General features: G+C 40.1%; 2 protein-coding genes across 7 annotated transcripts in view; one reads left to right on the top strand and one right to left on the bottom strand.

Annotated features, from left to right (window-relative positions):
• LOC107036895 (ets DNA-binding protein pokkuri) overlaps positions 1-13,926 on the bottom strand; it is a 19,917-nt gene extending 5,991 nt beyond the window's left edge. Inside the window, exons 1-2 of one of the 3 annotated variants that reach the window (XM_015255140.1) lie at positions 13,640-13,926; positions 13,311-13,542 (exon numbers count right to left, since the gene is read on the bottom strand). The gene's annotated coding sequence lies outside the window, so the exon portion shown is untranslated. Of the gene's footprint in view, positions 1-13,310 lie in introns of all 3 variants that reach the window. The other 2 variants (XM_015255139.1, XM_015255141.1) reach the window with 2 other exon arrangements.
• Positions 13,927-15,833: 1,907 nt separating this feature from the next.
• Positions 15,834-27,396, top strand: LOC107036889 (patj homolog). 4 transcript variants are annotated; one of them, XM_015255123.1, is made up of 14 exons: positions 15,834-15,897; positions 20,967-21,028; positions 21,276-21,658; positions 21,746-21,871; positions 21,982-22,097; positions 23,101-23,243; positions 23,382-23,821; positions 23,937-24,405; positions 24,531-24,832; positions 25,374-25,592; positions 25,682-25,855; positions 25,925-26,086; positions 26,169-26,411; positions 26,626-27,396. In XM_015255123.1, the coding sequence occupies exons 2-14, from the start codon at positions 21,013-21,015 to the stop codon at positions 27,040-27,042; spliced, it is 3,210 nt and encodes a 1,069-aa protein (XP_015110609.1). In that variant the 5' UTR covers positions 15,834-15,897; positions 20,967-21,012; the 3' UTR covers positions 27,043-27,396. The 4 variants fall into 4 exon arrangements, with proteins under 4 accessions (XP_015110609.1, XP_015110611.1, XP_015110610.1 ...); XM_015255125.1 differs by having other exon boundaries at positions 15,845-15,893; XM_015255124.1 differs by lacking the exon at positions 15,834-15,897 and adding an exon at positions 20,568-20,780.
• The last annotated feature ends 274 nt before the right edge of the window (positions 27,397-27,670 follow it).

Raw genomic sequence — 27,670 nt, 5'->3', positions numbered from 1 at the left:
GGGGGGGGGCTCCGTTGCGCTACAGCACGATCTCCTCCAGCCGGCAAGAAGTTACGCTCCTGGGGAAGAGTATAGTGACCTCTCCTCTTTGCCATTTTTTTTATTCTCCTGTCTCTCTTGGCGTTTTTTTTTATCTCCCATTCCGCCTTTTCAAAGTGTTTTCAACCTTTGGGGGTATGTGTATTCGTCTCTCTCGGTCATTCGCTTAAATGGGTTTAATAATGTCACTTGTGCAATTGCCCTCCGGGATGAGGAGAGTAAAAAATAAAGAATAGAGGTGACGTTATTTGTCGCTTCCTCATTTTCTCAAATGCGACACGAGAATCTTGTAGAAAATTTTTCAAGCAATGAAAGAGATTACACTAACGATAATTGCACTTCATTGAGATATATAACGAAAGGGGAACTATTTTGTTATATTTATTATTTATGAATGAACAATTTCGAGGTCATTAACGTGCGATAAAAAAAAATTGAGGTGTTGATGGTTTTTCTCGGGGATTTGTTCTATTCGTGTCGAGAGTAGGAAATCTTTTGTTGTTCTTTCAACGCTGTTTTTTTCTTTCATTATGTTTTTTCGTGTTTCTTTTTACCAATAGTTTTCAAATACCGTCACGTATAACACGGGGGCTTTTGGGCTCAGTACCATGAATGACAATAAACACATGGGCTGCAGAATCAAATGTACGTGACCATGATATTTAAGTGGTGTCACAAGGTATTGAGTTCAAATACGATATTTCAACATTTTTAAGTTGTGAAAAAATTGCTGAATAGAAGAATTGAAATGTTCCAACTGGAAATTGTTTCATTATGAAGCATTTGCCTTTTGCTTTTGAAACTTTCATTTTCATTATTTCTTCATTTGTCATTGCGTATCAATTTCAAATTGATAATTCAACTAATCAAGTGAATAAAACTATATTTTCCAACATTCCAATTATCTAAACAAAATAAAACAATCGAATCCGCATTCTGTTTCCAACCACGGCAAATACCTCCATATAATAAGGACAAAAACCCAAACATATTCCCCTAAATAAATGAGATAACAACGGTGTGAACTGGGTTAAAAACCCCTCCACAAAAAAGTCTCCACCACATACATCACGAAAATTACGCAATAACCTCCGTAGCTCCAGCTAAACTCGACTACCGTACCATTCTCAAATAAGGAAGCCGTAAGCGTGTACACGGGTAGAGATGCCCTGGCACCGATTTCCAAGTGAGCGCCACGTGCAGAAAGGGGGGAACCCCAACGATCGTGCGAGCTTCACCTCTCGTATTCGATGATACAACAGGGAAGAATATAAAACATTAAAATAATAGGAAGGAAGGTGGGAGTGGGATTATAACGCTGATACCCCCTCACGCCCTTCCTCATTCCCCACTGCTACGCAAACTACGGAGTGAGGCTCCCCCACTCTGTCGAGCAGACGCCAGTTGAACCAGGAAGGTCCTTGACGCTTCGACGAGCCGACTACAAGTCGAGATTTATCACAATATAAGGAACGCTGGCCTGCGTAATCCCCTCCGCCCCACGACTCATTCGCCTACTAGTTCTTCCTCTTTTGCCTCGTCTGATTCCGAGATCTCAGTCGCCCCCTTTTCCTTCTACTCCACTTGGTGTCACCTCGCCACCCTTCCGGGTTCGCCTCCTTTTTCCTCTACTCCTTCCACCGAGAATATTTTTATTTGCGTAGATTTAGCTTCTTTTTTTTTATTCTTACGGTGCTGCTGGAGTTGTTACTGCAGCGCACGGTGTGCACTTTGTCACGGAGAAAATTGTTTCTCATGATGGCGTCATCCCGGAGTGGGGCGTTAGATCAAGCATTATGTCGTCTGGTCAACTAGTGACATAACAGTCGGGTGGTTATAGCTGCATATGACGGGGATTTTTTCTTGGTGTTTGTCGGTTTTGGTTGAGATTTTTTTTTGCAGGATTGGGCGGGGCGGGAAGGACAGAGAGGAAAAATCAGAGATATTTTTTGCGGATAAGGATATTTTCTGGGAAACTGTTTTTCGAGAGGTGGCTGGAATTGATTGTCGATGGGGTATATAGGTTTCAACATTTGGGGACAATTTTTATTCCTGGCTCTCAAGATATTTTGCTAGTATCTAGGTTGATGTCAAATGATGAGACAAAATGAATCAATTTTTTCAAGTCCAGTTGTGTCCAATTTTTCGCAATAAGCAGAATTGCCGTTTAAATTGAATAAAATGGATATTTCCATTGATTATGGCTTTTATTCATCATTCAATTTGGAGAGTTTCTCAAATCTCATCCGCAATAAGAAAAAAAATTGAAATCATCCTTCAATTCCAATCAATCAGCTTTACAAACCCCCAACAATTGTCAACTCCTCCCATCATCCCACAGTAAAAACAAAGGCTATTGGACTCGGCTGAATTCGCCCAATGAACCGTCACATTCGTGTCGAGTCGGCTCCTAGATTTGACGACAAGGGAGTGCGGCATGAGGGGAGATGAGACACCCGGCGACACAAACGCAACACGGAAAAAAGTGTATTTGAGCGGACAACCCCCGTCCCCACCCCCCTATATAAGGGGAATTTTCAAGCGACCGTAGTTACGCATGCGCTGAGTTACGCGGGCAAGCATAATCGTTCGTTATGCGTGCGTCAGCGTAAACACTTGGGGCATTGTAGTTGTACTTCTCCGGTTGAATAATTACTAATTAGAATGAAAAATCAATTATCGAAATTCCCAAACATCTCTTCGCTCAAAATAATAAAAAAATGAAAACCAGTTTTTTCGAACCGAAAAAAAAATAAAAATAGCGAGGGGAATTGCCGGATTGTTTTTTTTCTCTCTTCATTGCCACAGATATTTAAAGCAAAAATAGAGAATGAGGCGATGAAAATGCATCTCATATGATTTTTTCGAGCACAATCGGGAGAGAACGAGATGAGAATAAGGCGCCAGTATATGACGTTCGGGGTCTTCGACCGATCCAGGGTCGCACACACCCGAGGAACCAAGAATTCACGGGACACACGCAGGCTGAAGCATTTTTTCGCGCTCCTCCGGTTGTACTTCTTCCTCGTCGTTCTTCTCCTTCCTGCGAAAATAGTGACGCATGGGGAAAAGTACACGAGCGGTATTGAATTCATTCGGAGAACAGCCATCCGATTCTGTCACTTCATTCGACGAGTGAATCAATTTTTATGATGAGGCGATTTACCTATGAGGAAGTTATTAACATATTTTTTATGGAAATTTTTTCATGTATCCAACAACGAAAACATTTATTCGCCGCTCAAGATGACGGATTTGCGATGAAAATTATAGGATTAATCAGTGGTTTTTATAACTCAAAAAATGCAGCGATAACTTATCTGAAGTATGGAGAGACGGAATTTTCGTCGCACTACCGTGTTTTCGATAAATTAATATAAGTAATCGTAGTAAAACGTGCATTATCGGTGCGTACGTGAGTATAATGTTGAAAGTATACGGCTGGAGCCATTCAAATCGTTATTTATCGCGAGACGGAAGTGGTAAAGTATGTTTTATTTACTAATAACACCTCCTGCCGTTTCGAGCTCACTTCGACACGAAATATTTTTCACAATTCTCGCTGTACGCAAATGAATTTTTTATTGAATCGAGATAAGACGGGATTATTCATTCAGACTCCAGTCATTTCTTCGGTATTTCCGCAAACGTTCACGTGGATGAGTGTATGTGCCAATAGATGTGAAAATTACACATGGAAAACACGATCATCGAGACGATTTTCATCAATTAGTTCTTGGGAGGTTGAAATTTCAATATTACAGATGGGGAATTCTTATCTTGTTATCGCGCTGTTTGATTGCGATAAGAGTGTTCTATTGTGGTCGACGGAAACGGAAATTTCCCTGGGATTTCGATGAATGATGATTTATCCGGGAATTGCGGGGTTTTTCCGGCAGGTGAATGATATTGTTGGGAGTAAAACACTTTTCCACTCAATAAACTCATCTATTATTGATGAATACGACTTTTCAATCAATATTTGCACATTTTAATTCTACTCAGATCTTCATAAAAATTATAAAACAACTGCTAAATGTTCAACGCGCCTGGATATCTTTTAAATCCATAATGAAGGCATAAGACCCCCCCCAGACATATTTCTCAGAAGCATTCATGTATAATAACAACAACCTGTTACACTGGTGTAGTTTTAAAATCGTATTCATCTGTTGAGATTTGAGAATCACTGGTTCTTGAGAGGGCCCCCACAAAGAGAGCAAAGCGATCGAGGCCGTTGGTGCACGTGCATACCGAGTAACATCGACCGGAAGTCGATAAAAAGCCCGGTTCACCCTCGTCACTCGGCACCAGCTTCTCGTCATGGGAACGGGCCTCTTCACCAAGCGGTCCAGACCTTAAAACCTGCCCTGAAGAGAGGAAGCCAACACCACTACAGCCTCTCTCTTCTCTTTCCTCTCCGTCCCTCGCACTCTCCTTCTTCTTCTTCTTCTTCTTCTTTAAAAAAAAAATATATATATATATATATTTCTCCTCCTCGTTTCGCCGCACTGCCTTTGAGCCCCAGTCGGGTTTGCCCCACCTCCTCAGTCCCACATAGTTTGCCTTTGAAACCTCTGCCCTTTGCGTCTTTAAATTTCACCCCAAGACAGCATGTGAAAACAGAACACTTGGCCCGGGAAATTCATCACTTCTTGTGTACATTTTTTCCTTTTTTTTCTTGTCAAGAGTCAAATCAGGGGTGTCGTACACTTGCTTCAACGGTTTCTATGGGGAAATTATTATTTTTTATTGAGAGGCTGGTCCAAGCAGGAAATTATCCCTCAACGGTTTTGTAGAAAAAAAATTTTTTTTGTATTATCTCCCTTCTACGTGACTTTCCTCAAATTTTTTTTCCATGAGATTCCTCTTTTATCATTCAATGCATTAACTTTTATCTCATAAAAACAAAAATTTCCGTCTTTTTAGGGTTTCATAGTCCACATCAAAATATTTCAGAAAAATATTTTGCATCTTCTCTCCATTTTCATGCAAAATAACCCCCTGTACTAATATTTTCTTATATTTTGAAAGGGCCTAACGATTTCCCTTCCTAAAGACCCCATAATTTATTTTTTTCCAGAAATTCGGAACTGAATGGATCATGGGAATGTAGAACCGAGAAAAGAGGGATTCCGATGAGTTGACGTTGAAATTCCAGACCCTGTCCTTTCTTCCTTTTTCCCCTCTTTCTTTTTCGGTTATTGTGATGGGCATCTCTCTCGCCTTCGTCACGCTCAGTTGAACCGATATATCCGTCTCTGTCAGAATATTCGGAAGGTTCTTTCGCGTTTTATTCGAGGAGAAAGAGCTCCCAGACGAAAATCGAAAAAAAAAATCGAAAATCGTGTATAAAATATTCCGTAATTTTTCATTCAAATAAGTCGACATGCAATATCAATCATTGCATTAATCACACGCATAATAAACTAGAACAACGGGTTATGAGTTTATAACCAGGTCTCACTCAATAACCTGCAATGATGTAACTCGGTAGAATCGTTCCGACTTTCTTATTTCCAGTTTCCCACTTTTTCCCCACTCCCCCTTGTATTTTTTTCTCTCTTCACTATTCCTTTTTTTCTTCTCTCCCTTTTTTTTTTAATTTCCTGTTTCGTAAGACGTGCGATTGCACAACGAATTCATCGATTCGAGTGTATACCGCAGACCTGGGCATACGTATCTCTATCTTTTACTTTGGTACTCAGGCTCGCCTCGGTTAATTCTTACGCAATGGAACAGTCGATTACTACGTGCAAGACCTGTTAATGATGATAATCGGTGGTACGCGAGAGGGGCTATGGGGACGATAGACGGTTTCATTTTCACACTGATATTGTTGCGAGGATGATTGAGATGGGCTGGGCCAGTATTAGGGACAGAGAGGAGTGAATACACCGTTTTTAATCGTCAGTCATTCGTCATTTGAAATTTTTGACCCTAGATTACTGAAGATTTATAAATAGGTTCGTTGTCTGAAAACGAAAAATCAGAAAGTCCTATTAAAAAACCTAGAAATTCATCAGGTGTTGTTTGAAAGCGCAATCAAAATATATTACGTCAAGTCAATTGAGCTTTCTCCATTTCCGACCAATATTATTTGAAGCTTCTTATGCTTGTGAATATCTCATAAACATTTGACGTTACTCTTCATATAATTCTTTTTAAACAATTAATTAAATTGTTCGACAGCTTTTTGTGAAGCCGGAAATGGAGGATTAGATTCGGTGACATTTGAATAACTTGAAATAAATGATAATGAACGGACGTCGATATTTTTATGAATTGATTCATCGTTTTGCCCCGTAGGCGTCGGAATACGTCATTTGAGACGAAGAAGATGGAAGAAAAAACGAAAAATTCTTTAATAAATTAGTTCCATCGGAACTTTTAGTTTTGACCTCGGGCAACTGGTTCAGACTTTGTTTTTCGTGAAGGCGGAATTACGACAGCGTTTCCCCATAGGCATTGATCAAATGTTAAATTAGCGCAATCTCTTCATTTTTTTGCTTCTCATAATAATAATTCTCAAATTATTTTCTCCGAAAACGCCAACGTCTTTTTATTTTTAAATTCATTTAAAATTAAAAAAATTCTTTCAAGTGATTTATTTTTTCTTGAATTTTGACAAAACTTGTTCAATAAAGAAAAATCAATTTTGAAAAAAAGTTCTGCTCCAAAAAAAGGCCTGAATGAAAATCTGCATTAGACTGCGAGATGTTCACAAAAATCGCCTCTGAAATGGGCTTGACACTTGCAACTTGTTTTGATTCTTCTCTACAGATGAATAACAATTTTGACCTCCGCAGAGTTCCCAACAATATTTCTTTTTCGTGAAGGCGGAAGTAATGTCGTGTATACACACATCTACGACAGTGTGCTTCCTTCGGACCAATGACGAACTGGATTAGAGTTTCCGGGAAGTCACTTCACGGCTTGTGGAGGCTCGCCTTAACAATCGCCATCCCCTTCCACATTTCTTCCTTCAACTTTGCGTGTTACAAGATTTCACTAAATGGATGGAATAATGCTGGTAATAAGGGGATCGAAATAGCCAGTGTATTTTGACGATAATTATCGATCAAATGTATTTTTCACCGTCGATTGCGTTAATCTAGGACTGAGATTTTACCAGTGTCTCTTAGATAACGAATTCGATTTAATTGTCACTGATAAATGTTTCATAATCGGGAGCTATCCAAGTGCATCTGGTGCTTGCGAGGGTGATGTTCAAGGTTTGCACGTTGTTTTGCCGAAATATGGAACGCGAATATTTTTTATTTATATTTTGTTGAATGTGGAAAAATTTGTTTGCCATAAAAAAAATGTCGTTAGGATGGAAAATAAATTCTTCATCAATTGATTATGAAAAAAGTTTGTGATAGCTAAAAATTGCAATTTTACTTTTTTTCATTCGCTCCATTATTCTCCCAACATTCCGTAGTACATATCGCATTGAGATAAGATACAATGTCTCCATCTCCGGGTGTTATATCGTAATTCGAGTAAAAAGTGAAAAAAAAATGTCGGTATTTCCGATAAAAGCGACCGGGAACGTAAACATATTTTGGGCGTTTTTTTTTCTTCATTGAATTCTTAAAAAAAAAAATCTATCGAAATATTTTCGGATGCGGCTGGAGATATTTTGAGAGTCTGAAAGGAGCAGTCTACCTGCATTTACCTAGCTCAACACGACTACCTGCTTCGGGAAGGAAAAAAATATTATAAAAACTGAGATCAGAGAAACTCGCTCATCTGTACCGTTTTTTTTCGGGACGTTATGAGGCACCGGTGGGTGGCTGACACTTATAAAGACGTACGGTATTAGGAGAGAGGATACAATGGTGTCTTTGGGCAATGGGGATCCTTGCAAGAAGCTAGAAGTGGTGGATTTATTGTGCAAGTGTGACTGAGCGTGAGAACGGTTTTAGAGGAGATTTGTTATCGATTCAGGTGGAAATGCGGGGGACATCTTTTGTGGAAATCTATTCAGGTTTTTTTAACATTCGAATTATGATGTTCATGCGTGAGGACTTACACATGTCTTTAAAGAGATCAATTTTTTTCAATACAAGTTTATGATTTTTTCAAAATCATATTTATTTTCAAGTTTTTTTGAGAAAGTACAACAGCGGATTGTTGTTTTATCGACGAAAATGCCATTTTAACCCTCACGGTTCTTCTACTTTCCCCCGAAACGTGATCCGAAAATTTTGAAAAAGGACAATAATTTTTGGAAAATATTTAAAATGTCATCACAGCGTGAAAACACATGGGGAAAGTGATTGAATGGTGCGACCAGCTGTGACAGGTTAGTTTTCTCTCTTTAGAGACGATAAACGATGCGTGGGTCCCCCAGTGTGACTGCCACAAAAAAACTTGAAACAGCCTCCTCTCCCCGGCCCAATCAGCCTTTCTTCATTTTAAAACCCAGTGATATCATTTCCTTTCTGTTCAAACAGGACGAACACTCCGGGAAATTTAAACCAATATGTGTTCAAATTTACATTCATCATGAATTTGGGAGAATTCCGGATATTATTCATGCAATGTTCACGATGGAGAATGCATTTCAAAATTTACAAAAGCTACTTTCGCTCAAAATTAATTGAAATAAATTTTTTCCGCAATTATTCAAGAATAGAATAGTAATATAGAAATATTTCATGACGATAAATTTAAAATTACAGTTGAACTCGTTGTAGTAACTTTACAAATTGATTATTAATTCATAAAAAATGCTTCATTAGAGCAATGAACTTTTGTTTTGACCAGTATTCTTCACCCCACCCGAATAAATATTTAGAAATAAAAATGAAAACAGTCATCACGATATTCTCTCGGTGACCAATACATCCCATTGTTTCCACACTATTTGTCTTCCGGCGCATGAGGAAAAATTGTAAATCACTTCCCAAGAGATAATGGAGGATTTACAAGTCTTTACAAAATAGCCAGCGAGTCAGTGTATCAAAGGTCGCTCACAAAATACTAAACGATAAAATACCAAAAGTCTTGAGGCATTAAAACACGAAAAAAAGAGAATGAAGAAACGAAATAACCCGACGAACGATAAAAATTCATGCCGTTTAATACCGTTGAATGATGGGTTTTGTACGAGAGCAGGGCTATAGGTGCGAATGAGCTGTCTGGTGAGCAGTAGTATAAATATTCTAAGAGGAAGTGAGTACAATAATAGAATCAGAACGTCAGGTCTGACCGGACGAGATGAGGAAGAGAGTTCAACCTCTGACGAATTGAAGTATAAAATTATCGTGAACCAATGATTTTATAGCAATTTATCCGAGTGTGTTTCTTTCAAACAACTTTTTCTTTTGAATATCGACGTGTAATTGGAGCCCAACAGGCAGGGGGGGGGAGGGGGTGAGGGGTGCATCTGTTTTATCGACATTTTTGTCCTCAAATTTCAAGAAAACATACATCTGGATGAGTAGAAAAAAAAACCACGCCACGAAAACCGCTATTAGTTAAAATTCCGTAATTATCGGGTAAATACCGTGCAATTGGTCAATTTCGCATGCTCTATTTGCGGATGAGAAAATATGTGTTCAAACAGTATTTGCAACCTCATTACCGACCATCAGTGCTCTACATACTTGAAAGAAAAAACAAAATTCTTCGAGAGAAATAAATTGAGCGCGAAGGAGGTTTGTCAGATTTTTTTTCATCAGAAATTCCGAGATGTAAAAATTGAAAACGATCCTTTCTCCCGAATAGGAATGAAGCATTTTTTTCATAGTGCGAGTTACTAACAGTTAATATCCTTAAAACTCATTAATTCCCTCATATTTTGGTTTAACGTTTCACTGGCTGCATCGGTCGAGTGCATTCCCCGAGAAATCTAAGGAACAGGAGGCACCAACACCGGATGCCATCCATCCATGCACTGGGATTCTCCTTTTGCGCTGATTTTCAGTCCCTCCCCCCTGTTGAAGAAGAAGCGAGAAAGATGAGGAGACAGTGCGGGAGGAAATCACGTGCTAAAGAAGCTGAAGACATCCACAGGATGAGTCGAGAGGCAAAAAAAGACGAAAGGGTGGAGGGGAAAGGATGAAACTAAAAAGTGAAATAAAATCCAGAGGCCCAGAAACCAGTGGCGAGTCGACTCGTTCGTGCATTCCCTTTGCCGCCTTTTACCCACGATCATCTAGCACGCAGGCCCCTCATGAGAAGAAAACACGAAAGAACACATTCGTGACGCAGGTCCAAGGTCCGCACTTCCGGTCCGGATACTGGACCGGTTTCTCTACCAACTTTGTACAGTCCGGAGCTGCGATGAAGGTACATTACAGAGGAGATATTTACAAAACGCCTCTTACTCAGATGAGTGTAATATTTGCCCGGATATTCTACCGTTAATCGATCAGAGAAATTCTAGTTATTATATTTCAAGTGAAGGAAATTTAATCCTTCAACGGGAGTAAAAAACCAAACAACTAGAATAACAATGTCTTTTATCTGAAATTCATGATTTTCATTCAAAAACTTTGGAACAATTCAGTGTTGGCGAATAACTAATTGCGTGCGTGAAAGACCAATGTACTTATACTAAAACCCCCGACAGGCTATACTTGACGCTCGCGCTTGGTCAAGCCACTACCGCATTTCTCACCACAAAAACATCGTCACCCGAATTGATTCCACTTTAATTCAGTCACTGTCTGATGAACGGACGACTCCACGATTAAATTTATTGGAAATATTCCGACATTTCGAATGGATTGAAACGACAATATTTAATACACCGTGAATTATATACCTACTGGCAGAATTATTGGGTTACCGAACCGAGTGCTATTGTTTATTCAGGCAATCATTCATTGGTGATTTCAATCATGAATTTTATTGATAATAAATTTCACGATATAACAATAAGAATGGAAAAATGGCTGAAATTATCATCGAATTTTATTCACTGCGGAAATTATTCAGTCATAAAAATTATTCTCAGAACCATTTCATCCGGAGAAATGTAAAAAATTCTATTTTTGGCAGGGAAGTGAATTCTTTTTCTATTCATTCTTCATCAGCAGTTGAAAATTTCCAACTTCCTCATAATTTTTATACTTCCGCGTTCCGGTCTCGTCCGCCAGTAGTTCGAACAAAGTTACGCCTCGACGCAAAAGCCCTCTTCAACCCCAGGTTTCACCCCCCCCCCTCCCCACACGTTTTCTTTTATACTGCCCGTTTGTCCCCTTTCCTAACGCTCCGAATCTGCCTTCTCCCCTCATTTCACCGAGTATTATCTCGACGGTAAGTAACCCCTGACGAGAGAGAGAGAGAGACACGGGGGTGAACGCTGCCAAAGGGAACAAATGGAAATTCAGGATGAAACTGGTGGACTAGACTGAAAATCGATAAATCGGGACGAAAATAAATGCGTGTCACCGACAATTTTGAGCATTATTAAATTTTCAACTATATCCATTATTCCATTGAGTGGAAAATCAATGATTTTGAATGTTTCACGAGTACATTGGGACGGATGGAATTGTTTAATTCAACTGAAAACTATTGAATACTTGAAATGGTAACGGAATTATGATATTCATTTGGCAATTGAACTGAGCATCTGATGGGTTTTAATTGAATAAAATTTCGTCACATGTTCACGAAGTTGGAGAATTTATTTTGAGACGGAATCAAAGGAAAAATTTAGGACTCATCGTCTCATAAAATACAATGTTCCACGCATTATCATGATCTAAAATTCTAAATTCCCTTCAAAAAATCAAACAAGAAATCGAACAAGTCAGTAGCAGATAAATCAAGCGATTGTGTTAAGACATCGGTGAAATATTCCACAACTTAAAACTTAGGAAAGTAGTGAAGCTTGAACATGGAAAATTACAATCAATCCATTTGTTTCCGAAACTCAAACAAGAGATAACAATTTCAGTCGATGAGTCTTTCATCAATGCCCCGACATTCCGTATAAGTCTCGCATCATGCCAACCACATCCCGAATTGTAAAGAAACCCGTCCAAAGACGTCATCACAATATCCAGAGGATTGTAATGAACGGAAGGAACACACAAACCAATAAGATAAGAGAGCCCGAATGAGTAATGCATAACTAAATAACTAAAAATAAATGGCTATACCAGCGATACAGTGCAGTCGGTTCGCCCGAGTTCTTCCGGCATTGCCAGTTTGTTCCATAAAAAAATGAAATAAAAGGAGGAAAATGCCGGGGGGAGGGAGAGGAATATGTGAGAATGCTGAGGAGACTGAGACGACGCCAACGAAACTGTGTGTTCGTGTGCCAAGAGATGGCAGCTTTAGTTCTCAAGGAGGGGAAATAAATCTCTAATATAATTTACGACAGCCACTGATTTGTAAAAATATACCGTTCTGATTGCACGTGATCAATTAATTGCCGAATAATATTGAGGGACAATTGCTAATTCTCAAGTGTATGATTACAATCCGATACATTTTAGAGATAAAGTAGATCACTTTGTAAATTTTAAAACAAGATTCAATTTGTTTAAATCCTATCGTTGGGTCAGGATCTAACCTCAAATGTGCGCGCGCATCCGACTCCGCCCACCGGGCCAATGGAAACCTATTCTTCGACTTAGTGACGTCATAGCGGAATTGAAATAAAAACGTCTAAGCAAACAGTCAAAAACTGAACATAAACGTGAACCTGTTCAAACAAAAAAAACGTAGATAAATTATAATGATATTCACGAATGAAAATCATCCGAAACTTCCGACAAATAAGTCTATTCTCGCTTATCACTGGCGCCAATCCCACTCCAGACACCTCCTCCCTCCCTTGTTTGGGGTCAGAAACAGCACGTGGTCATTTAATTCCGCGGAAAATTCCAAAAAACTCGATTAAAGGATTACAAAATCCAATCGATTATCCAGAGATTGATGACCCTGCTGGCCGTGTCCAATCTCAGTCCACAATCTACGTCAAGAATCTACATACAGCAAAAACGTCTTATCGTACACCAGTCACGAACGTGTCTCGTGTTCGCACGTTTGTCGAGAGTGAATAAAGAGAATATAAAAGGCTTAAATCCCGAGAATCGTGGCAACTTTGCACAGGTGGTTTTTAATCATAAACATTACTCTCATGCTATTCAAACATAGAATTTAAAGTCATCAAACACCATTTCTTCATCAAAATAAGAGGCAAACTCCATCAAAACAATTGATTCACCACGTCTGAAACGAAGTGAATCATTTTTTTCCCCAAAAAATGAGCCCCAAATGACAGTAAACCATCGAATTACCTCGACCAGCTTCAGTTAAATTCCTCTAAAATCCAAGAATGAGTGTCACTGGCTGCCGTCTCGCCGTTCCTCGCGATATAACTTGCACTTTACCACTGTTCATTGGTCAATCCCTCTAAATGTATAACCCAAGAACTGTTGGAGGGAGGCAGGAGGGGATTGACTCCGAGGGGCACGTTATTTTCGGTGGACTAATCGTACGTCTGATAACACACGGAACTGGCAAAAGTTCCTCAAAAAAAAAAAATAATAATAATAATCACCAACAAATCTTCAATTTCGCGTGACAAAGACTCTGCCCTATTAATTGATGTTTTTTATTATGGTACCTATCACAGTCGATGAAAGGATCCGTCAACAGTTCAATAATTTGTCCCCTCTATTCACTATTCTCCTCATCACTCACTGCTTTGTTTTAACCATCTTGATTGTTTATACATTCGCTCGTTTATCCACTTTTATGTGTTTGTTTTGTTTATCGGGTGGAGGGGGGTGATAAGGGATAATTGATCGAAGGGTGGAAAATAAACAGGGACGGCACCGTGGAGTAACAGCACCGTCACGTACTGTGGCTGACGAACGACTGAGAATTCTTTGTATATCGTCACTTGAAACTCTCGAGGCAGGCCTTTAGGAAGTGTCGAGTGGATGGCGGAAGGTTGCCCACTCTATCTCCCCCACCCCTCCCGCCGCGGTATTAACTTCACACACAGATAAACGGGAATGATGAGGAGGAGAAAGAAAGAGAGGGAGAAAGAGAGTTGTTATTTGTTACAGGGGAATGCCTGGGGTTACATTGGGGGAATTGGTTGGACGGGGCAGGCGGATTGGCCTGGGGAGCCGGCTCCAGGAGAAATAGTCGAAGCTTGCGGGTGGGGAGGGGAGGACCGAAGGCTCCCGAGTGGTAGCCGGAGTGTGGGAGGGGAATGGGAGCGGACGACTGCCGGCTCGGACGAAGACTTCCTCGTAGCTTCCTCGTGTCGCGGGGATCGGGGGTGGGTTCCGGAATTTTGTAGGAATCCGGGGATTCTTGGGGTTTGGAGAAATTGATTATGATTGGGATTGGAGGTTTTCATTTGCTTCTGAATAGGAAATGGCTTGGATTATTTATAATCATGTAGTTATTTATTGATTTTCATAGTCAAAGTGATGTTCAATTTTTCCTTCGTGACGTCACAACCCCGCATTTGCATCAAGTGAGGTCTTCAAAGGAAAATATTACATTTTATTTGACATATGCATTTAAGATAAAAAAATGGGAGAAGTCAATATTTTTGTTCGAAAGACCAATAAATTTTCCAATTTGTTCCTTTCAACTGACATATGCAAGTGATTCTACAATCTTCTCGCCGTCACGTGCGGCATTTATGATATTTCTCATCGGCGATCTGTCTTACGGAAATTGTTACCAATCTTCTAGGCGATGCGGGCGAGCGCTATCGTTCCACGCTCGTTTGACCTTTTCAATTTGCGTGGCGCAATGGATTCAAATGTTCCGAGGCGTCATTTTTTTACTTACTTATTTATTCTCTTTCTCTCATTCACTCCACCAGTCGTTTTAAATTGAAATGAAACGGTGACGGAGTCGCAGGGGATTCGATGATTTATCGTCATCTCTTTCTCCTCTCTTCAGTCGAGTTGGAATCGATTTAAAGACTGGAGAGGATCATTATGGATGAAAATTACGGGTCAGATGGTGTTGATTATTTAGTAGGTCAATCATTAAAAATGAAAATTTTAATTGTCTGCCCCCCAGAGGAATGACGCACATGAATCGAATAAAACTCTGCTCCCTAGAGCATATGAATACCCAAAATACAGCCCGGATCACTTACAATATAATTAATTTAAAAAAAAAAACTGTCCTTATTGGGACTAATTTGTCGGTCGTGACGTTGCTACTCCGTAGTCGTTAAAAAATTAACTTTTGAGATATAACTCGAGATCATGAGCCTTCGATATAACCGTCAAGATGGAAATAATCTCCCCACAATAATCAGAAAAACTTCCCCCGCCCCCGGATCCTTGGATTTTCGTCCGGTATTTCTTTGGTTTCGTTTCACTTTTCATTCTCCCCACACAATATTTTTTCATTCCTTTCTTCCCCGCTTAGATCCGCATTGCATTCTTTCCTCACATACATTACCCACCACTACATAAATATATCCACTAAAAGATCGGATCGTGGACCGTAAGGTCTGTCCCGTCGGTCCCCTTATTCTTTTTTTCACTCTTGATATTTTTTATTCTTCCCCCGCGGGTTCTTGCAACCATTTCTCTTCATCCACCTTTATTTTTCTCCCCCTCGGAACGCCTTCCGCAGGAATCAAAGGAGACCCCAAAGTGTCCAAGGACCGGTGAAGGGGAGAGAGACGTTTGATGATGTAGATGAAGAGCGAGGAGAGAGGGATAAAGCAGGACAGGTAGCGCGAGACGCCCACAAACCTGTTTTACCTGTTATGTCTTGGATCGTCAGGGGCTTATGAGTTCCACCTCGATGCCTCTTACCAGTGTAGTGGTAATGTTGGTCGTCCGTAACGTCTCCGATGATCAGACCTGGAAAAGGATGTGGTGGATCCTGAGGTAGGTGAGGATCACTTTTTACATCCCCCTCTCTTCTTCATTTTTTTTCCCAGGAAGCCAAAACACGGTGACATCGCAATTCCAACGTCACCTGCCACATCATTTTTCATCTACTAACTTGTTCTCGGGGATTTTTTCTCGGGGATGATGACTGGATGTTGAGTCTTGAGAGTTTTGGGATGGGGGAGAGGCTGAGACGGTTTTTGAATTCTTGAGGAGAGGACGATTATGTGGTTCAGGAGCGGGGTGGGTCTGACGATGGAATTGTTATCATTTGGGGGAGAGAGATTGATTGACGTGATTTTGTCATCTTCTGGAGTTGAGTCGCCCGTAGAACCATGAAATGAAGCTAATTTTCGAATTGATAAGCCAAATGAATGGTCAGACATGAACCAAGTTGTAAAATGAATTGAAATGCTGGCGTGGACGGTTTACCAATCACAGACATTTTATTTGTATTACAAAAGATGGAAAATTATCTCAATGGAATCAACTTCATTTAATTAAAATCCAAAATTTGAGAATTGAAATTTTTCGGTGCGAGTGACATAATAGACGTCATCAACGTCCAATTCGCGATCGCGTCAGCTCCCCCAGTTCACACAGGTTGCCTGGTATGATTAAAGCAAGAAAGTGAGATAAGGTGCGGCTCGAAAAAATCTCATAAAGAAAAAAAAATGTCAGGGGAGTGGAAGGAGAGGCAAATGTAGTGAACGATCATCCTATCCCGGATGAAGTAAAGGCAAAGTGTCGTCTCCCCTTGTTCCTTAGCCCCTATCCACACACACACATACACGTAAACGAAACTGCTGGGGCTTCGGTATCAGAGTTACGCGTGACATTCCTCAAGAACAGCGCAACCTGTCCTGAATCCCGTCGAAGGAGACCTCAGGAAAGAGCCCGGCGTACGATAGAGGGGAGAGTGAGAGAACTTCTCTTCTCATTCTCGGCACCGCATCGGAATGGCGTAACGGGCGATTTATACATGCCGCAATGTGCAATCCGATGTTGTAACCCGATGCAGGTCTACGATCCTCCTGCGCCCTTTCTCTTTGCACTTTTCTCTAACCCCTCTCTCGTTCCCTGTCGTTTGTTCAAACCAATGAAAAATACCGCGGGAGGGGAAAATTAACACACCTCACCTTTTCGCCTGTCGTGCCGCGATCAACATCATTCATTGTTAGCACTGGAGATTTGCATCACGACCTTTGGGAAAATTATGGATGTTTCAAAATTTTTCGTGTGAAATTTTCCAATTAAGAGTGAAGGGAAATAATGAATATTTGCGGGAATATCTTAACTCGCGCTATTGGAATTTTTGGGATAGAGTCATTCCGGGAGAATATCGTGTGACATAAAACCCAGCGGAAGTGGCGATGCCCACATTCATGTGGTCATGTAATAGGAATATAGGGGCTAGTTACTAAAAAAAATTTTTTTTCATTTCTGCATTTCTCCGGAAAGTCCTCTAACGATGGTTTGGAACCAGGGGGGACTCCTAGACCCCAATGTTCTATACATACTCCTAGACCCTATTGTCCTCCTAGACAATGATGTCACAACTCTGTTTTTCAATTGAAAACATATCATTTTTAGAGACATTTGTCATGTTGAGAGGCTCTAGCACGTTATTTCTCGACCCGCTCTTTCGTTTGAGCCCAAAAAAACATTCATATCTTGTCTGACATTTTTACTACAAACTCGGGTTTTCAACTCGGGGTTTCAATTGAAAGCTTCGGCTCCGGGTGAAAAAAAAAATTTTTTTATTTCTGCATTTCTGGGGCAAGTGAGGGTCTCAGTGGCATTAGGCGGGCCAGAAAATACAGAATCGACTTTCACTCGGCGGAAAAATTCGATTTTGGCGAAAGTCGACTTTCCCCCCGAAAAAAGCCTAAATATGGCACTTTGGCTCTGGGTGCAAAAAAAAAATTTTTTTATTTCTGCATTTCCGGGGCAAGTGAGGGCCTCAGTGGCATTAGGCGGGCCAGAAAATACAGAATCGACTTTCACTCGGCGGAAAAATTCGATTTTGGCGAAAGTCGACTTTCCCCCCGAAAAAAGCCTAAATATGGCACTTTGGCTCTGGGTGCAAAAAAAAAATTTTTTTATTTCTGCATTTCCGGGGCAAGTGAGGGCCTCAGTGGCATTAGGCGGGCCAGAAAATACAGAATCGACTTTCACTCGGCGGAAAAATTCGATTTTGGCGAAAGTCGACTTTCCCCCCGAAAAAAGCCTAAATATGGCACTTTGGCTCTGGGTGCAAAAAAAAAATTTTTTTATTTCTGCATTTCCGGGGCAAGTGAGGGCCTCAGTGGCATTAGGCGGGCCAGAAAATACAGAATCGACTTTCACTCGGCGGAAAAATTCGATTTTGGCGAAAGTCGACTTTCCCCCCGAAAAAAGCCTAAATATGGCACTTTGGCTCTGGGTGCAAAAAAAAAATTTTTTTATTTCTGCATTTCCGGGGCAAGTGAGGGCCTCAGTGGCATTAGGCGGGCCAGAAAATACAGAATCGACTTTCACTCGGCGGAAAAATTCGATTTTGGCGAAAGTCGACTTTCCCCCCGAAAAAAGCCTAAATATGGCACTTTGGCTCTGGGTGCAAAAAAAAAATTTTTTTATTTCTGCATTTCCGGGGCAAGTGAGGGTCTCAGTGGCATTAGGCGGGCCAGAAAATACAGAATCGACTTTCACTCGGCGGAAAAATTCGATTTTGGCGAAAGTCGACTTTCCCCCCGAAAAAACCCTAAATATGGCACTTTGGCTCCGGGTGAAAAAAAATTTTTTTTATTTCTGCATTTCTGGGGCAAGTGAGGGGCGCAGTGGCATTAGGCACTTCGGCTCCGGGTGAAAAAAAATTTTTTTCAGTGTTTACTTTTTCCACATACTTTTGAGAATTCTGAATAGCCCTAATTTAAATCAATAGGAAAAACATGAATTGATTCACTCCTCAATAGTCTTTGGAGTAAAGTCACCTTTGAAATTCCATTTACCGTCGCCAGAAGCATAAAACCGTTTTTCAAGTCAAATAGGAAGGAAGTAACGGCAAACGGAACTCGAAGAAGACCATGTAGACTAGAGGTGGGTTCAGAAAAGCGGAAGGGATGTAAAGGTATAGTAACTGGGTGTGGGTGCCGTACGTAACAATCTATACAGAACCGGTGGAAACGGAACCGGAACACGGTAGAACACGAATACGTACCCGAGACTCCCAACGGCTCCTGTACGAAATTGAAAGCCCCGTCAGCAGCTTCAACCCTGATATGGCGGAAGCACCGCGGTTGCCGGAAGTCGCCGAGGAAATGAAAGCACCCCGTTGCCTCGCTCCCTACCCCACCCAATACAAATAAACCTTATGCAGTCCTCGATTCCTCATATATTTTTTTAATTAAAGGGTGGAAGTTTGAAGCTAGAGGAGCAATGGCTGTTTCAGAGAAATGAGCTTATTTAAAAATTGATAAACATTCAGTTGATCTCGTAAAAAATTTCCCTTTAGTGTGGGATGATCAATACAACAATTAGAAAAACAGCGGAACTCAAACCTCGAGATAAACGTGATTAATTTGTTTGTAATTGTTTGCGTAGGAAATCGTCAACAAAAGAAACCGAAACTCATTAGAAAGTCCAAGCACTTTTTACCGATATTTTTTGTCATGGTCAAGGCAACAACAAATTCGTTACTCGAAATCCTTTCAAACAAAAAAAAGGTGTACACAAACGCCTGGAGAACAAGCGGAACTGGGGTTCATGTAACTTCCTTTCCTTTCGGATATGCTTGGCTGACTCCCTTCCTCTCCCACAGATTACACGACAGTGTCTCGGCGATTCGATACCCTCCACCGGAATGGACACTCACAACAATTGCGATACGAGATCGTTCGAGTTAAAATATTTAAGCTGATTGTCTTTGTCAGATGGGAATATCTTTGTTTTGCCTTCTTTTTTTTCGCTGTTGTTTGTGGGAGAGCCAAGTCCTCCTTTGAATCACTTCCTTGTCCTTGTGAATGGACAGAACACTGCGATTATAAATTTTCTTCTGCCATTCGTTATGAGGGCAATTAAATATTCAATGATATATGGAAATTGAACTAGTTTACAGTCTCTTGGCGAAAACAATTTGAATAATGTTGACTCTCTATTATTTATACAAAATTTTTCAAAATTTTGAATTACGAAAATTAATTCGTCAACATAATATTCTGAAAATCATCTGAATGCAATGAGTAATATTCAAGAATGTTAAAAATATTCTTTTTCTCAATTAAACTTCCTTAAAGAAGATAAAAATCGAATTTATGTCCATTTCGACCCCAAGAAATTCCTCAAAATTACAGCTCAGTTTTTAATCACTTTCTTGCTGCAATATCCGATTCATCTCTCGTCAGCCTTGATAATTAATTGTAAAATAATTACTCCCCGTGTCTTAATTCAATAAGTTTTCCCCCCATATTTTGAATCAAATTTCCTCCAGAAGTATCTCAACTTCGCCATTGGCTCTTTATTTTCCACCCCGACTCTAAAGGCGCGTTTCGAGCTTCTCCAGTCGTCCTGAGTCTCGACCAATCGTTTCTCCCCGGCCACCAAACGCTCTCTCCCCATTGGTCGTCCCCAGACGAGTGTAAAATAACCGGAAAATGACACATGACAGTTCTCCCTCCCCACATACACTCAGTCAATCAGCTACATACCAGAGATAATCGGTAAACCTGCCACTTTGCTACTGACATATCAAATAATCCGCGAATTTCACTCGTGAAACAATAAAACAATAATAATCCACCACTCGTGAGTCAAATCATCGTCGACAAGACCCAAAACCCCGATAATATCCAGAAAACTGGACAAATGTAGACGTGAATTCCCTGGAGTTTTTCACCTTCACTTTGGGTAAAAATAAGTGTATATAATTATCGTAAGTAGATAAATTCTCAATAAATTTTTCCGCTCTATTGTTACTTAGTCTTTCGAATGTTATTTTCTTCCTGTATAGCACACGACTAATTGGTCCTTGAACTCATAACCTTAAAGCGTTTTTGTGGATTCATTAAGCGAAGTATTTACGTGCATTTTCAGGGTCTCAGGACGTACATTCGATTGCACGTAAAGGTCATTCAGCATTATGCCTTTAAATGCAGGTAATTAAATTTTTATCCTTCAGTTTTTTGTGTTATGAGAGGAAGTTGATGAAGAAATTAAAATTAACAGGTGAGTAGGGAGAGATTTTTATCGTTTTTGGACTTTGGGGAAGTGTAATTGGGTGCAGGAGTATATTAAACCAGAATTTTTAGTCAATTTTTAGTCAATGTCCATTCGAAGGATAAATTTTCTCTCCATTTTCACGGGTTTCACGATAAATTTTGTTTTAAATCCCATGTTCCCTAGATATATCAACTGCCCTCCATCTACTGGAGCACATTTACGATCGAGTCAAGGACAGTGATGATCCAAAACTCCAGATGCACACGAGCACCGATTTGGAGTCCTTGATATCCCTCCTGGAGAATCCAGTGCTTCGAAACATAGCTGTAATCCAGGATTCACTGGGCGATTTGAACACCCAATTGACCCAGCATCCCTCCATCCTCCCTGGGGACTTTGATATCAATCTGAACGGTCAGCTGGAGCTATCAGTCCCCACAACGCCGACCCAACCGATCGAAGGTAACATTTATCAGGAATTGTATCAGGACACTAGCGAGCAGGACGACCAGAGGGTCCCCGTGGCTCCTCTGGTCCACAGCAGCAGTGAGGACACATCGGCGCAGGTACAAAATTCTCAACGATTGGGCAACAATCTGGGATTCATAAATTCTTACAATATAATGTAGATTTTTTTCACGATAAAATTGTAGGTCACTAGTCCAAGTCTTGCTTCTGAGGTCATTGGCATTCCACCCATCACCACTCCAACTTATGCCAAGGAATTTCAAAAGGTCATTGATGCTGCTGCTAAGGGCAGACAAGTTGTCACTGTTCAGGTGAATGAAAATAATTTTTTTTATTTATTTAGTAAGAATGAAAATTTTTTTGCTAAAAATTTGAAGGAGAGTAATCTTTCAAATTGTTTCAATAATTTTTTTTCTTCCAGTTGTATAAACCCGAGGGCACAAGTCTCGGTTTTAGTGTTGTTGGTCTCCGTAGTACTGATAAAGGAGAACTTGGAATTTTCCTCCAGGAAATTCAACCGAATGGAATTGCAGGATGGTAAGAAGTATTTGAATCTCGTTCGTTAAGAATTATTTCTTCTCTTATTCCATTCAACCCTCGAGAATTTTTTTTCTCAAGATTAATATCTAGAATATTTGGACTCAATGTTTGAAGGCAAAAATCGAAAAACATTAAAAATGATCAAGAAAAAAATGTTTAGAGAATTTTACCAAGAGAGGCCTGCCATTTTTCCCTCGTGAATTTGACAACAACTTACAGTGTTCTCCGTTAAATTTAAAAGACCCTAAAAATAATTTAAATTTCTTATCTAATCCATTCACAATTTTCAATCCTTTTGAAATCTCCCCAATTTAATATATAAAAATAAAAACATAATACTAAAATCGATAATCCCTGTCGATTCGTGAAGGGAGTGATAACACTCGGGGTTAAACAACTGGGTCTCTCACTCCCCTACGTCACACCGTATCCCTCCCGTCAACGCATGCTCACACCCTCGGTCTTGGAAAGCATCCCATCACCGCCGCAGTACCTCAATAACACTGCAACAGTCCAGTGCAAGATTGAAAGAACAAAAAACCCCAAAATAGATCCAATTTATTTCATGGAGTCGAACAATTCACTCATCAAAATCGGTCATCCGTACTTTTTTTACAGTCGGAAGATACGCAATATTAATGCATCTTCCATACGTCCGTGACGGTGAACAATCGATCCACGAGGGTCATAACGACACTAGTGTAGTACTTAAACTATGGGTCACATTATTAAAAAATATTGCTCAGTGAAATCTAAAATAACGAATTTCTACTCGTAAATTTTTCTATCTCCAACCAAAAATTTTAATAGTCCTAAACACGTCTTGTGTCTTAAAACAATTTTAACTCAAGTTTTAATAAATAATTGATGGAGATGTTCAGTGGTTGTGAATCGAGTGGAGAAGGTGTGTTCCAGATTTCCCTTTCGTGGTTTAATGAAAAGGGGATGGGATTTTATTTTAGTGAGAGGTTTTATTTAATTCCGCTTTGTGGAATTGCAGTGACGGTCGACTGGTAGAGGGTGATCAAATACTGGCGATCGATGGACAGCCACTGGACTCGAATATATCGCATGAGCAGGCAATTTCAATCCTCCAAAAGGCCCGGGGAATCGTCGAATTAGTTGTTGCTAGAAGTAATCAAGGTGAGAGCAAACTGGAAAACAGCCTTTGCACTATTGTTAGTTTTTTTTACAAGATTGACAAAATAGTGAAACAAATTAATACCTCGACAAAATCGATAAAATCATCTGATTATCCCGCTTCTCCCCCCAAAAAATCAGATCCCGTGCCACCGCATGCAGCATCAGAAGCATCGACCCCAACCCTCATCGCCAGCGAGGCGGACCAAAAGGATCACCAGCCCGAGAAAGACTGGTCGACCACTTCAACCGTACAATCATCGAAATCGAACCAATCATCCCACCCCCAGGCGCCACCCCCCGAGTCCCTCCCCATCGAGAGGAGTCCCTCAGCCGTCAGTGACACCTCCAAAACTGGCTCTGACATGGTTTTAAATACAGAGTGGGCCCAAGTAGAAGTTATAAACCTGATAAACGATGGCAGTGGTCTGGGTTTCGGTATCATCGGTGGCAGGAGCACTGGAGTCGTTGTCAAAACAATTCTGCCAGGTGGTGTTGCTGATCGTGACAACAGGCTCCAGAGTGGTGATCACATTCTCCAGATCGGTGATGTCAATTTACGAGGAATGGGGTCTGAACAGGTGATTACCTCAATTTATTCTTAATTTATCTCGGTTTCTCGGATGTTTCAATTGAATTTACTCAAAAACTCACTCAGAAAGAATAAAACACGTTCTCTGCACGTGAAAATAACAGGTGGCAGCAGTACTTCGACAATCAGGCACTCACGTTCGTCTCGTTGTGGCAAGACCAGTTGAGCCAACATCCCCTGATTACCAGGCCCTGGGGAGTCATGCCCCCATTGTCCCCACGAAAATCCTGGGTGACCCCGAGGAGCTCGACAGGCACCTGCTGCACACAGCTCCCGAGACCTACAACCTCCCACACCTCAGAAAAGAATCGACAACTGACAATGGGGGGTTCAATCAGGATGGAGACATGGAAATGCACAGACCCAGTCTCATAATGGATGTCGTGCGCAATCCCCTGCCAATTGGGGCAATTCCGATAATTCCTGTCGTTCCAGTAATTCCAGACCTCCCGGTACTCTCTATGGATCCTCTTGACGTCAGTTCGCTCCCTGAAATGGAGAGATTCACTGTGGAGCTCAAAAAGGATAGTTATGGATTGGGAATTACCATCGCTGGATACGTTTGTGAAAAAGGTGGGATTATCTATCAAATACGATCTAATCATGGACATGAGAGGAAATGAATGCATGAAAAATGTTAAAATGTATTCATCAATCTGTAATTTTATTCAAATGAATTTCCGCTTCATTTCTTTCAGAAGAACTTTCTGGAATTTTTGTAAAGAGCATCAGCAAGGGAAGTGCTGCTGATCTCAGTGGAAAAATTCAAATTAATGATAGAATTGTCGAAGTTGATGGGCACTCACTCCAGGGATATTCGAATCACGAGGCTGTGGAGGTGCTCAGGAGCACTGGACAAATAGTTATGCTGTGCTTGGAGAGATACTTACGTGGACCAAAGTATGAACAACTGCAGCAGGCCATTGCTGCCAGCGAGCTGAGGGTGCCTCAACCCAGCTCACCTTCACTCACGAGTTTACCCAGTTTTCCTATCAGTGCTGTAAGTAAATTCTACACAATTCAAGTAGTTTTTTTCTCTCCTCAGAGTGTTTGTTAATTTTTTTTTTTGTTGAGTGAAGATTTTGGTCCTGTGAATTTAGGTAGTGAAATAGTCTAGCTTGGCCCGTTTTCATTTTTTATTTGTAGATTTTTTAGTATTTGGAGAAGAGTTGCAGATTCTCAACGAATTTTCCTCGTTTATTATTTGGTTGTCAATGTCAACGATTAGATAATATTTAGAGATAATATTTATTGCAGGTTTAGATCGTCATCGAGTCCTGTCTCTTCACCATCAAGACACAAGCTACAAGATTATCATTCCATTAATTCCAGTTCAAAAAGTCAATTACCAGAAGCTTTACGATTAATGTTTTATAAATTAATCGATAGATAATAAAATTCATTTATGATCAATATTCGAGGCCATCACAACTCTCATTTTATCAGGATATCTTTCACTTTTTTTTTATAAATCGACTTGGCAGTTGAGTTTTTAACTGGGAAGATTTTGAAGAAATTCTTTTTTCGCTCCATGTTCGCAGGATGGAGACACCATGACCGAGATTGAAGCTGAGAATGAGTCTCATACAACAGTGGACAGTGCTATCTTGCAGGAAGGGGAAAAGTTTGATGATGAACCTGAAGATATGTCACTCGTGGAGGCTCTATTGAGCGATCCATCCTGTGAACTTACGCCACAGATTCAAGCGGCTATTAAAGTCAAATGGCAACGAATTGTTGGTCCTGACGTTGAGATTGTTGTAAGTTCATCATTTAGATTTTTTAAATCCTAGTCAATTTTACCATCTTTAATGTGAAAAATGATATTTTTCTCAATTTTATAATTCAGGTGGCTCAATTGAAGAAATTCGCCGAAAGTAGTGGTCTCGGTATAAGTTTAGAGGGCACAGTAGACGTAGAAAATGGACAGGAAGTTAGGCCACATCATTACATTCGTTCGATTTTACCAGAAGGTCCTGTTGGACAAAATGGAATCCTCAGGTCTGGGGACGAACTTCTCGAGGTAATCAATCCCCTCCCCCAATTTTTTCCCCATCACACATGATCATTCAATTTACCCTGATATTTCTAGGTCAATGGCTATCGTCTATTAGGTATTAATCACATGGAAGTAGTGACGGTTTTAAAAGAACTCCCAATTCACGTGCGAATGGTGTGTGGGAGGAGTACATCCTCCCAGGACGCCCTGTGTCCCATCGACACTGCACAGCATCAAGCGGCATTTCAGACTCGAGTAAATACCAAATCCAAAGTATCCCAGGAGGAACAACAGATCGAAGAGCTATAAAATTATTCATCTGAATTATTTATTTCAGAGTATTCTGGGCGGGTCCCTACAAAATTTACTACCAACGATGGATCGTTTAGTGAAGGCCAAGTCGGATGGCTCTCTGGCATCAACAACGACAACAGCTACTGTCACTGACGCCAGTTTGTCAAAGATGAAGTCTAGATCGCTGGAGCCACTGACTGGACTGGCAATGTGGAGTTCAGAGCCACAGATTATTGAGCTTGTTAAGGGGGAAAGAGGCCTTGGATTTTCTATTTTAGATTATCAGGTGAATTTAATTCTTTTTTAATTTATTTCTGAATTTGTCTAGAGATTCTGGTATTTTTAAATAGATTTTTATGATCGGCAGGAAAAGGTCCCTTGACACTAGTTTTCCAGATATTTAAATTGAATTGAGTTTATTTCAAAATAAAAACGGATTTTGAATTAATAATATGAAGGCAAATGTTTGGGAAAATAGGTTGAATTATTATGTTTTCCAGGATCCAATGAACCCCAACGAAACTGTGATAGTAATACGATCATTAGTGCCAGGTGGTGTTGCACAGATGGACGGACAACTAATTCCAGGTGATCGTTTGTTATTCGTAAATAATATTGTTCTTGAGAATGCAACGCTTGATCAAGCTGTCCAAGCGTTGAAGGGTGCACCAAAGGGAACAGTAAGAATTGGTGTTGCTAAACCATTGCCAATACCAGACAGTATTGCCCAAGTTGGCAGTACAGATGTAAGTAAAAATGACAATGGTTCATCAACACTGACTATTATAAATAATGATAAACACAGGAGGGAGTATTTTAGAAAGAGGAAAATTAATGTTACACAACCATTACAGTATGTTAATCTTATTGAGAGTCTAGAGAATCAACATAATCTTGTAAAGTCAGAAAGTTTCTAATGAATATTAAAAAATCATACGAAATGAGAGACAATGGATGCATTGAGGGGAGAAACACGAATTAGAGAATCTATCATCAGACAGAGAAATTATTTATTTTCATTGAATAAATAATTTTCGTTTCATTACCTTCAATTGTATTCAATCAAATCGTGTGCAAACGAAAATTTATTTTTTAGAAGTGTTTTTTCTTGAATCAAAAACAACTTTTCTCTTCAATATCGAAAAAAATTACAAGTTATATTTACATTTTATTAGAGTGAATTATTTCATGTATTATTCCACGATGTATTTACGTATCTAGTACACTGGCATCTCTACACCTGTAAGAAATTCATGTTACTTGAAATTTTAGACTTGAATCAATTTTTTAATCCTCCAACAGAGTGAATTATGCAATTGTATTTTCACAATTAAATACAAGAGTGCTTAATGGAGCTGAAGTATTTGAATATTCGCAGTCGAGGTATGTATTCTATTTAGTTACACTTTTGGAGGCGACTGTTTATTTATTCAGTTGAAATAAAAATTTTACAGAATACACGAGTTTTTTTTTTCAGTCGTCGTGAAAGAGACTCCCGACTTTTTTCGGCTGTCTCGGTGATGAAATATTTCCACCTAATCCCGG

The sequence above is a fragment of the Diachasma alloeum genome, unplaced genomic scaffold, assembly GCF_001412515.2.
Source record: "Diachasma alloeum isolate Michigan unplaced genomic scaffold, Dall2.0 Dall_scaffold_00212, whole genome shotgun sequence".
In the NCBI taxonomy this organism is placed as follows: Eukaryota; Metazoa; Arthropoda; class Insecta; order Hymenoptera; family Braconidae; genus Diachasma; species Diachasma alloeum.
Note: the sequence above shows the minus strand (reverse complement) of the source record. Positions and strands in the feature narration are given on the sequence as shown.

What these genes read in the sequence shown, in the direction of transcription:
- LOC107036889 (XM_015255123.1), top strand. An exon ending in GTGAGGACACATCGGCGCAG is followed by an intron (nt 21,659 to 21,745) that starts GTACAAAATTCT and finishes ATAAAATTGTAG; the next exon opens with GTCACTAGTCCAAGTCTTGC. An exon ending in GTCCTGACGTTGAGATTGTT is followed by an intron (nt 25,593 to 25,681) that starts GTAAGTTCATCA and finishes TTTATAATTCAG; the next exon opens with GTGGCTCAATTGAAGAAATT.